This window comes from Dunckerocampus dactyliophorus, chromosome 6 (genome assembly GCF_027744805.1).
Source record: "Dunckerocampus dactyliophorus isolate RoL2022-P2 chromosome 6, RoL_Ddac_1.1, whole genome shotgun sequence".
Lineage (NCBI taxonomy): Eukaryota > Metazoa > Chordata > Actinopteri > Syngnathiformes > Syngnathidae > Dunckerocampus > Dunckerocampus dactyliophorus.
Genome location: NC_072824.1, coordinates 8,833,015 through 8,845,178, shown reverse-complemented (window position 1 = coordinate 8,845,178; position 12,164 = coordinate 8,833,015). Strand labels below are relative to the sequence as shown.

Sequence of the window (12,164 nt, the reverse complement as noted above, 5' to 3'; positions counted from 1 at the left end):
GCTGCGCCAACTCGTCTGTTTTGTTCCCGTCTTCTGGAATCACTGTACACATGTGCATGGAGTGGAACAACATGGAATAATCCATTGCATGTGAAGGGAGGGGCAGCGGTCAATACACTTATGAGAGATTAAAAATTTTGATGTAGCTTTAACCATGTGAATTAACACTCAACCCGTGGCATGTACATTCAATTGAAGAAAAAAAAAATCAATAATCAGTTTTTATGAGACGTTTGGGGGCCCCAGGGCACATGCCTGTGTTTGTCCACCCAAGTCCACCCCTGGGTACACTGCTGGCTGCTATGCCTCCTCACTGAAATCAGAAAAAAGACGACCTTGCATCCAAAATGTATACAAATTCGCAGACAAATATATGCTGGCTGACAAATATACAGGATGCTATGCTGGTATAATGTGTCGTTTTGCTGGGGTCCCAGGACCGGCAGCATATTTATTTTTTTAAAACATGTTGAAGTGAACAAATAACATAAGAGATTTATGTGTATTTTGTGTTTCTTGGCAAGCCTAATCCACAGCTGCAACAGGTGTTGTTGTTTGTTTGTTTTTTTTACCAGCGGAAACACCACTTTTTCTTATGTTTGGGTGACTGGCTGCTAGCACTGTTGCTAACATCAATAAGGGCAGGCCCACTACAGCAAATTACACATAATACAAATAGTTGTTAGTCATATTGTGTTGTTATAATCCCAATATATTGACAGACAATAAAAAAGCAAACCCTAGTGTGTCACCGGAGTGTGCAACTGCCGTTTAAACCCCACATTTCTTCAGGCTAACTCCGCAATGAATAACCTGAAGTAAATTAACATAATCACATAGAAGGAGGCGTGTTAAATGCACAATCGCATCCACCTTCCTAAGTACTGAGTGTCACCCGCGTTCATGCGCTGTCATGGAGGAGGAGATAAACTAGTTCACCTTGGGACTGATAATGTCCGGCCTGTCAAGCTGTCTCTCGTGCGCGACATGCTAATTACGTGCTTTGTCTCTGTGCGATGCTTGGGTAAACAAAACGAGAAGAAAAAAAACGGAGGTACAGTACAGTGAGGTGCAGGCACACCTGTCACATGTCATCCCACACAATGATGGAGTGAATGCATAGAGGCGCGTATCTAAGGTTCGCAATCAGGTCATAGCCGCTGGTAATGTGTGTGTCCTTGCACGGATTTAATTGTGCATGTGAGCGGCGTCACGGTGCAGTTATAAGGATAGAGACGTAGAGAAAAAGCTACAGGAATTATGCTTCCTATCCTGCCCATTGGGAAGATGACGGCGTGGAGGTTGCGTGCCAATGTGGCAATGTTACACAGCAGCGAGCCGAGGTGCTAAACCTGGAAAGCAGCCTTTGTGGAAGCACACGTACAGTGGCTCTAATCTCTTTAGCATTCTCCTGTTGGGGTGAACACAGGGACCCTCGTTTGCTGCTGCCAGTGCTCATTAATGACAACACTCACAGTCGACTCGCAGTCTAATGACTTCTACTGCAAGAAAAGCATGCCTTGACAAACACTACTACATTTTGATTGGCATGGTTGAATTAGGTAATGTCAAAAACATCTCTCAATATGATGAGGTGCTGTTGTATACGTACCACCACAAATGACAACCACAATAATACACATTTCTGACCACGTCAGTCAAAAGTGAGCATGATGAACTCTAACAATGCGAACAGGTTAGTGAGTTAACTTGCTAGCAGTATTATGCAAAAGCAATATGGCTGATTATTTAGCAGGGTTTCCGCGACATGTAACTGATCGCGGCGGTGCGCCACTACAAAATAAAAGCAGCCACACCTTAAAAATCGTTTTTTTCTTTTTTTTAATGCTATACAAATGCATATGTAGCTTATTATTTACGCATATTTTGCACACAATTAGTTTGAAAACGATTTAAAATATCATAAAAATATTTCACTGTGTGTTGTTTTGATAAGCTTGTCTGCCTTGCTGGCACTCGAACAGCGACCAGATACGTGACACATCTTGTGTTGACTTTCAATTTGTTTCTTATTATCGGGAGAATGAACAATAACTCGTAAAATGTATCGTCAATTGACGACAGCTTGTCACATGCTAAGCCTATCTATGCCAGCGTGCGTGATCGCTCACGATTCAAGATCATTCCACTTTCTGGCATTTTTGTTTACATGCCTGGCTGGCGGCATCTAGCTAGCTAAGAGCTACAAGTGGCTATTACGTTCATGGGATACATCAATCATCGATTATCATCACAACTTACTTTTTGAAAGTGTCACTTAATCTTGCACTCTTGTTGTATTAGAATACTTATGGCTTGTCTTCAAAACACTAGTTGTGTGTCAAAGTTGTTCAAGAGAAACACGTAGTAGTGTGTCCAGCTGTAGACAGTGACGCTATCAGGGGTCTCCAACAGGTAGTTCACCAGCTGATGTTGAGCAGTTCACCAAATAATATTTGCTTCACCTCTTAGTATTTTTATAAGTTTTCTATGCAAACATGACAGCTGTATTTGATGACAAATGAGCACACTCAGTGGGGATGTGCATTGTAAATAAAGTGCCATTTAAATGTTGGCAGTGCTCTCAGCAACTTTGACATTAAATTAACAGTTTTGCAATGTTCTCGGTTCATGTTTGGCTAGTTGTTGAAAAAAGTTAAATAAATAATAAGTTGTGGTGCCAGGAAGAAGGAGTCGCAGGCGGAGTTATTGGAACAGCAACTGGGAACATTTATTTCCCTGCTCCTCTTGAGCTTACAACCTGACAGAGCAAAATGCACATGTCTCTCAACCGGAAAACAAGGGTCCCTCAACCATAAGAGCTCAGGTGAAACTGCAACTCACATAAAGTTCCGATGGGTGAATTATGTCCAACATGCGCCACACAAGCCCCCCCAGAATTCACCCATACGCAAAATCAGCATAGGTAGGAGGTACTACCACTCGACCCTGACGCGTACGCCGTGGGGAGGCGGCAGGTGCGGGAGGTCGAGGGGAAGAGACCCGCGGTGGCCCCACGGCGGAGGGCGAGGGAACCGACAAATCCATTAACTCCTCTCGTCGCCGACCAGGGGGACGACCCCGGCGGGGAGGTACTGCAACCTCCGATGGCAGAAAAGGGTCCAAACACGCAGGTTTAACTCTGTCCAGTAAGACAGTTTCCCTCCGACCCCCAATGTCCAACACCAAACATTTGTCCCTGTGCTCCAGAATCCTATACGGGCCGTCGTAAGGTGGCCGCAAGGGACCGCGATGCGCATCGTGCCGGAGAAAAACGAATTTCGCGGAACGCAAGGAAGCCGGAACGCGCACATTGGGCTCGCAGTGCCGCGAGGTCGGGACTGGGGCAAACCTGCCAGGGAACTCCAACAGGTCGGCCATCTGATTCGCAGCCGACCATGGAACGGTCGCTTCCGACACAAAATCTGAGGGGACACCCAACACCTGGCCGTAAACCAACTCTGCGGAAGACGCCCACAGATCTTCCTTGGGTGCGCACCTGAGACCTAGCAGCACCCATGGAAGCCGATTTACCCAGTCCCCGTCACATAAAGACGCACGAAGTGAAGCTTTCATGGAGCGGTGAAAACGTTCGCACAGCCCATTCGCCTGCGGGTGATAAGCGGTGGTGCGGTGCAGTTTAACTCCCAAGCTGCCGGCAACAGCACCCCAAAGCTCGGACGTAAACTGCACGCCTCTGTCTGACGAAAGGTCAGAAGGTGGTCCAAAACGCGCCACCCACGTACCAATAAACGCCCGGGCTACTCCCGCCGTGGACGTGGACGACAGTGGAACGGCCTCAGGCCAACGTGTGGTCCTATCAACCATGGTGAGCAGATGCGTGAACCCCTGTGACTCGGGCAGCGGCCCAACCAAGTCAATATTGACGTGGTCGAAACGGCGCTCAGGTACCTGAAAGGTTTCGAGGGGCTTCTTGATGTGGCACTGCACCTTGGCTCGTTGGCAAGCAACGCAGGAATCGGACCACGCTAGCACGTCCTTCTTGAGACCACGCCACACGAACTTTTGGGACACCAATCTTGCGGACGGTTTACGACCCGGGTGGGAAAGGCCATGTACAGCATCGAACACCTTGCGCCGCCAGCGTGCAGGCACTAAAGGGCGAGCAACACCGGAAGAAACGTCGCACCATAAAACGGCACCCGAGTCGCCAACTGGAACGCGCTGCACGTGTAGGCCAGAGGTCGCAGAACGGAGAGCACGCACGCTGTCGTCATGCTCTTGATCCCGTGCCATGGCAGCATAGTCCAAACCAAGCTGGACCGTGCTAGCGAGCGCCCTGGACAGACAGTCAGCCACTACGTTGGCCTTCCCCGAGACGTGTCTGATGTCGGTGGTAAACTCCGAAATATACGAAAGTTGTCGCTGTTGCCGCGCAGACCACGGTTCCGCCGTGCGCGACATCGAGAACGAGAGAGATTTGTGATCCGTGTACGCGGTGAAGTCACGGCCCTCCAAAAGAAAACGGAAATGACGCACCGCTAACCAAAAGGCCAATAACTCTCTATCGAAAGCGCTATACTTGCGCTCACGAGGCGCCAATTGGCGACTAAAAAAGGCAAGTGGCCGCCAGGCGCCGTCAACCCACTGCTCGAGGACCGACCGCCCCCACTGCGTAATCAGACGCGTCGGCAGTGAGGGGATGTGCCAGCAACGCCGCCTGTCCGAGAGCAGCTTTGGTAGCCTCGAACGCCGCCAACCTGTCTGCCGACCATTCAATGACCTGGCTAGGAGACGTACCTCTGAGCGCTTCGTACAGCTGGCGCATGACGTGCGCCGCGTGACGCATGAAACGGTGGTAGTAAGCCACCATCCCCAAAAATTCCCTGAGTCCCCGCGCCAACCGTGGACGTGCGAAACCGGTGACGGCCTCTACTTTGGATGGGAGCGGAACCACGCCGTCTTTGTCCACGAGATGGCCGAGAAACTGCACAGACTCGACCCCAAAAACGCACTTCGCGGGGTTCACGATAAGACCGTGAGCGTTCAGTCTCTCAAACAAGTCCCTCAGATGCTGTAAGTGTTCCTGAACGCCCTCGCTGGCAACAAGAATGTCGTCCAGGTAGACGAACACGGACAGCATGTCCTGTAGAACTGAGTCCATTAACCGCTGGAAAGACTGCGCAGCATTTTTCAACCCGAACGGCATCCTCAAAAACTCAAAAAGCCCGAACGACATAATGACGGCCGTTTTGGGAACATTGGTGGGGTGAACAGGCATTTGATGATAGCCGCGCACCAGGTCGATCTTGGAGAGCCGAAAAGTCTTGCATGTGAGGCACAGGGTATCGGTCGGGCGTGGTGACGTCGTTAAGACGACAATAATCCCCGCACGGCCTCCACCCTTTGTCATGCTTGGGCACAATGTGTAGCGGAGACGACCAGGGCTGCTGGAGCGTCTAACAATCCCCAGCCGCTCCATGTTCTCGAATTCGGCCCGAGCCACAGACAGTTTAGCCGGATCGAGGCGACGTGCGCGGGCATCCACTGGTGCGGCAGATGTGACAATGCGGTAAACGACACCGTGTTTAGCGGAGACGGCGGAGAAGGTAGGGCGGGTGAGGTCTGGGTACCCACGTAACAACCGGCAAAACACATTGTCCTCCGCGAGCAAGTTGGAAAAGCAAATAAGTCCGGCCGCACCCCTGACCCCGGGAATGGAAAGAAATGTCCGAGCCTCCACCAAGCGTCCATTAACAACGTCCACCAGCAGGTTGTGCGCACAAAGGAAGTCTGCCCCAAGGAGGGGAAAGGCGACGTCCGCGACGACAAACTCCCACACGAACCGCTGACCGCCAAAACGCAAATCCAAAGTCTTTAGTCCATACGTCCGTACAGGCGTATCATCCGCTGAACGGAGTGCTGGACCAGGTGAAGCATCAGCCTCCTCCCCAGGTGCTGCCGGTATCACGCTCCTCTGCGCGCCGGTGTTGCACAGAAACTTGCGACCGGAGAGAGAGTCCACCACAAAAAGCAGCTGGTTGGGAGTGCCCGCCACCCCCACTACAGGGGGTGGGCACCGGCGTTTCCCGCCGCTGAGTATGTGCATGGCGGCCGGCAGGCCCTCGCCTTGGCCCCGAAGCGGGCATGGTAAAAACACCAGCCTTCTCGATGGTCGCGCTCCCGTCGGCTCCCCCGCTGGTCGGCTGATGCGCGCATCTCACGCGCTGGGGCCAGGTACTCGGAAGGTGCTTGCACCGGCGCCACTTGCTCGTGCGCCGTATGAGGGGTCGCAGTAAAATAGGCTTCTGCCTCCTCTGCGAGAGCGCGCGGGTCCGAGACGTCGGAGTTGCCGAGGGCGGTGCGCACTCGCACGGAGAGTTGTCGCAGGAACAGCTCCCTGAAAAGCGAACCTGACCCACAAGTGTGGCGTTGTCCGCCATTGTGTTTGCCGTGGTCCCGGAGACTACAGGTCCACTGTCGGGGTCACCAATGTGGTGCCAGGAAGAAGGAGTCGCAGGCGGAGTTATTGGAACAGCAACTGGGAACATTTATTTCCCTGCTCCTCTCGAGCTTACAACCTGACAGACCAAAATGCACATGTCTCTCAACCGGAAAACAAGGGTCCCTCAACCATAAGGGCCCAGGTGAAACTGCAACTCACATAAAGTTCCGATGGGTGAATTATGTCCAACATGCGCCACAAAGTCATAAAAAAAGTGCTATCTGTCATTTAAAAGAGAATTGCAGACGCAGCAGCGGCACGACACAGTGGCGGCAGTCGGCCCTCCCATGCAGCGCACCACCACAGCTTCAAAAATCCTCGAGGAAACCCTGTTTAGGTTGCATTATTTCACAAAAATGTAATTGTTAGTAAGTTATTTAGGCAGGCAGGCAAGTAGAGGTGATAAAAAACAGAGTTAACAAACAAGTGAGATTGCAGTGTTATGTAGAAAGGACAGCTGGTTAATTAGGTGGCATCCATCCATCCATTTTCTGTACCGCGGGTATGCTGGAGGTGAAGCCTAACCCAGCTTTCTTACTGTAGGGTGAGAGGTAAACCCTACACTGGATGCCAGCCAATCACAGCACAAATATAGACAAAAAAACATACAGTAGCTCGACAATACAGTGGTATGATGCAGTGGTATGCAATGATAGGTAGTTCATTTGTCACCTAGGTAGCTGTGTTGCATAAAAAAAGTAACAGTTAGCTAACTAGCAGCACTATGTAGTGGTAGCATTATTACCAAAGAATGGCATTGTTATGTGGTTAGTTAGGTAGGTAGTTAGGCATATTATCTAAAAACAACATTGTGTGTTAGCAAAATAGCTCTATGGCAGTAACAAAATAATTGGTTGGCTGGTTAGTATTATACAAAAAATGACAGTTGGCTAGTTAGTTGGGTAAGTAACCGTACTGTTGAAATTCAACATAGCAGTGAGTTACTACTCAAGTACACAAAAATTACATAGGTGGTTCAAGCGTTATTACGCAAAAACAACATAGCTGATTTGTTAGCCATGTAATGCAAACACGACAGCTGGTTGTTTAGCTAACTGGCTCGCTAGATCAAAACGATCTAACTATATTGCTAGTTGTTACATAGCGGTACAGTAGTCCCTCACCACTTTGCCGTTTGAATTTCACGGCTTCACTCAATCGTGGTTTTTCAAATAATAAATCATGCTGTTTAAAGGTTGAATATGGTCTGTTATTAGTCAAAAATATGCGTATTGAAGCAAATTGTATGTATTTTTTGCCTAAATTACACATTTTCAAGCACAAAAATTGCTAAATGAACTAAAATACATCTATAAGCCATTCAGAAGATGCATTCAAAGATGCTGTGAATAATATGTAGTATTCTACACTGATCATTAGGTGACTATGTGACCTTGGGGTTTTGCTCATGAGTGAGGGAAGGATGGGCCGATTGGCGCAGCACCTGCAGCGATGCGGACTCTGCGTCAGCCCGTCTTTGTGAAGCCAAATGGCAAAAGTCGCAATTTACTTGTCGATCTATGTTCCTACCCTCACCTATGGTCATGAGCTTTAGATAGAGACCAAAAGGACAAGATCGTGGGTACAAGCAGCCGAAATAAGTTTCTTCCAAAGGGTGATTGGGCTCTCCCTTAACGAAAGGGGAGAAGCGCTGTCATCCAGGAGGCGCTCAGAATACTCCTCTACATTGAGAGGGGCCAGATGAGGTGTTCAGGGCACATCCGACTGGCAGGAAACCTCAAGGGAGACCAAGGACACGTTGAGACGATGTCTCACAGCTAGCCTGGGAACCCCCAGAAAGAGCAAGGCGAGAGAAAAGTCTGGGCTTCTGCGCTTAGGCTGATGCCCCTGTGACCCGACTGCAGAAGAAGATAAATGGATGGATGGATGGATGAATGGATGGATGGATGGATTCTGAAACCAATACCAGGCTATAGAGTAAAAACACAAGACTTGGGTTCTGGCTCCCCATCATTGTCAACACGCTGTTTAAGCCAGTGTTTGTGCATTTGCGGATATTGTAGCTGACGCTCATTCTCTGTACCACTTTCCAGAAGTATTTGACACTTGTCAGCTGAACATTTACTGATGTAGTTTGGCACTATTAGACTGCTTAAAATTTCCAATGCAGCATGAAGCTAGAAATGTTATTGTACGTAAATACATTAGTTTCATCCTCAAAATGTGGATAGAGTCTTTACCTTGCTCTTTTTGCTCTTCACTTTGCCACAGTCCTGTTTTCTCTGAACCACAAGATGGCGCAGGCAGTGTCCCTCAATGAGGCTAATAGGTCAAAAATCTTTTAAAAAAACTAAGTTTTATGGTGCTGAAATGCAAAAATGTAATTGCAGGATCTCAGGAGGCTAGAGGGCTCTAATCATGCTAAAAACCTTATTTAGAAGGTCATAAACAGGTTTTCTATGCTCTAACTACAAAAATATTACATTTATAAAGAAGGAATCATGCTTCGCGAAAATTTACTCATCACAGTTGGGTCTGGAACCGATTAACTGCAATAAACGAGGGATTACTGTATTATGCAAAGTGTAAAGTGTGAAGATATGACTGCAGGTATGAGGATTTCTCATACATATATTGGCTCCACACACATGCACGCACACACACACACACACACACACACACACACACACACACACACAGGGAGACAGGAGAGGCATGCAAGCGTGTCGACTGTTTTCCCTACATAACCACAAAAGCAAATACCGGGCCGCCCAAATTACAAGTCTGACTTTGCCGCACTTTGACACACGTACCAGTTGTGATTTTCACACTGACCACAACGCAAAACCTTAACTGGCACTTTTAGCAGCCAGCTAGGAGCTGTTTATGGAGCATCGTGCTGTTAAGGAATGAGGACAGTAAATAACTGTGGATGCAGTTGCAGGGGGGCGTACAGGATGAGGCAAAAACACATAGGTAGAAGTTGTTTAGGAGTCGCTCCTGGTCATAACCATAGCCAGCTATGAGGTCTCTTCATTCATTACTTTTTAACACAATGTGAATGGATACCACAAAGCACAATATAGCTTGTTAAACATGTTTACAAGTATAGCTAGGGGTCCAAGGGATGGAAAAAGGCTCTGTCCCGGACTGTTGCTTTGTGAGTCTGGTATGCCAATGCAAAGCAGTTCCAAAATATGCAATGTTGGTTCTACATTGAAAGCAGAAAAGCAAAAATGAGACCATAGCACGGCCTATATTTATAAAGGATTGTTACTTATCATATACTGTAATTGTTTGTGTGAACCTACGGTTTTACTCCTGAACCGCTGCACACTAAAGGGTGAACATTTGACATAACATGCACCCCGACTGTGCTGCCTGTGCTACGATTATCCTGACAAATACACCACATGATGGCACTGTTACTAGACCCTAAAAGTCGGATTGACTTGAAAGTTCTCACACAGCTCTACAAAACACCCACTCTAACTTTAAGGTGTTTTGCCAAATCACCACGAAATTTGGTACACACCTTTAGGGGACTGACAAGCATGTGCATGTAAAATTTGAGCAAGAGTTGAGCAAGAAAAACATGGCCGCCATCAAACAAAATGTCTTTGCAGGGGCACCTACGGGACTTAGCAAATAATTGTCCATAAGTAATTAAGCATTTGTGTAATGATTATAAAATTCTGAGGATATCTGTATTACATGCATGCTAGCATGTCTTCCTAAGCATTTTGACCACACCCATACCTGTAGATGGCGCCACACATGTCAAATCTTGTGGGCTGTCCTAATTTCTTCATATGGAATTGCATGTCCAACTGTTGCTAATTAGCGAGAATAACAAAGCACTAAATGCAGTCAAACTTCACATAACTTCTCAAACAGTGGGCCATGGCCCCCTGGGGGGATGGATGAGGTGCCTGCGGAACAATGAGTCAACTTAACTTGGAAATTGTTCGAAGTTGCTCCAGATGCTATCTCAACTGTTTTTATTCATCTACAATATGCTGATAATCAGGTGACTGTATGCAGAATGCTGGTGCCAGCAACTCATACTGTGGTTTGTACAGGCAAACAAATACATATTTACAGTACAGTTTTTCCATTTCTGTCACCTAGGTGGGGCATGATAAAAAATAATTGAGAACCACTGATATAGCCAGCCATCTATTTACGTCCCACTCTCTCTGGCGTGTCCACCTGTATCTCATACTCTTGGACAGACGGACACACACACACATTGCATTAGATGTGCGTTAGGGCTAGAGAGCAATCCACCACCCGTGCAAACACAGACAGGGTTATCCTGACACGATAAATGACTCAACAACAAACAGAGTTTAACTGTGTCATGAGGTGGAGGACACAGGTGGAGGACATATTTGAAGCTCAATGAAGAGACAAACACAGAGCAGGCAGCTCACCGCTCGCAGGCATCTCTTCAGGGCAGCCGCTCAGCTCCGTCAGGTCAACCACGCAGCGTCCCGTCTGCTGAGCGCCATCCATCTGTCCCCCCTCTGCGGAAGGAACACGACTGTCCAGTCCTGTCCAGTCCGGTCCAGTCCAGTCCTCCGACTACAGCAAGCTTGCTGAGGAGCGGCGGAGGGGAAGCTGCTGTCACGGCGATGGTAATCTGCTCGCCTGGCGCTCTTGCAGCGTTTAAGATGCCTTTTTGGGGAAAGTAAGACGGAGGAGGGAGAGGGATCAGCCAGGGAGGGAGTGCAGGAGGGAGGGGGTCTTTGCAGGAGAAAGAGGCAGAGGTGGAGAGTGATGAGGGAGTGGGATTGTGAATGAAAGAAAAAGCAGGACAGAATTGATGTTATGTGCGATATGCTGCTCTATCCATTCATCTCAGGCTGTCACCGCGCACCTAGACGACAGTCCCCAAAAAACAACACACACAACTCTCACGCTTCTCTTCTTCTCACTGCATCCATCCAGACATGTTCCCTCTGATTCCTGTCATCTGTCTCCCTCACCGCCTCACTCTCCACCCTCCCTACGGCGCTACACCATCAATTAGGAAGCATCGCACAGCATGTGATAGCTGAAGTCACATACCACGCAAACACAATTTACTCTAGAAGTTACATTCAGTAGATCGTCATTACTGTAATAGTTAATTGGAGGCAGGTGATAATTGGAGAGAGGCTTCTTGAAAACTTCTGTACACACATGGTGGAATTTGGTCGTACCCTTACACAAAAGAAGGAAAAACCCCACAAGAATCACTGAAATACAGGTGGTCCTCGGGTCTTACACCAGATCTTACACCTGAATTAACTCCTGCATCACGTACACTATACACAGAAAGACACATGAAATACAGTAATAAAACATTAAATACAAGAATTAAATGAATGGTGCACAAGCAACCTTTCCATCGAAGTAATAAGACACTGCTGAGTTATTACTGCCGCTTTCAGAGGATCAGCGACCTGGCAATCATGTGTACTATAGTGCTAGTTTTTTGCTGATTTTGCCTCTTTTGGTGGGACAGACAGTAGCTTGTTTTGTTTTTGTCACAGAGACATTGTTGATCAACCACCTTCTCGTCATCCTTACAACATCTGGGTAGACCAGGGGTGTCCAAAGTGTGGCCCAGGGGCCATTTCGGCCATCACCTTGTTTTTTATTGGCCCACGGCGTATGTAAAAATGAGTGCTGTCAATCGATTAAAATATTTAATTGCGATTAATCACATTTTGTCCAGTTAAGTCATTAA

General features: G+C 47.9%; 1 protein-coding gene across 2 annotated transcripts in view; it reads right to left on the bottom strand.

The window, feature by feature from the left end:
• inpp4b (inositol polyphosphate-4-phosphatase type II B) overlaps positions 1-11,361 on the bottom strand; it is a 234,838-nt gene extending 223,477 nt beyond the window's left edge. For both annotated transcript variants that reach the window (XM_054780107.1, XM_054780106.1), the window contains exon 1: positions 10,864-11,361. In XM_054780107.1, coding sequence (XP_054636082.1) covers positions 10,864-10,945 — 82 coding nt within the window. In that variant the 5' untranslated portion in view covers positions 10,946-11,361. The remainder of the gene's footprint in view (positions 1-10,863) is intronic.
• Between the last annotated feature and the right edge of the window lie 803 nt (positions 11,362-12,164).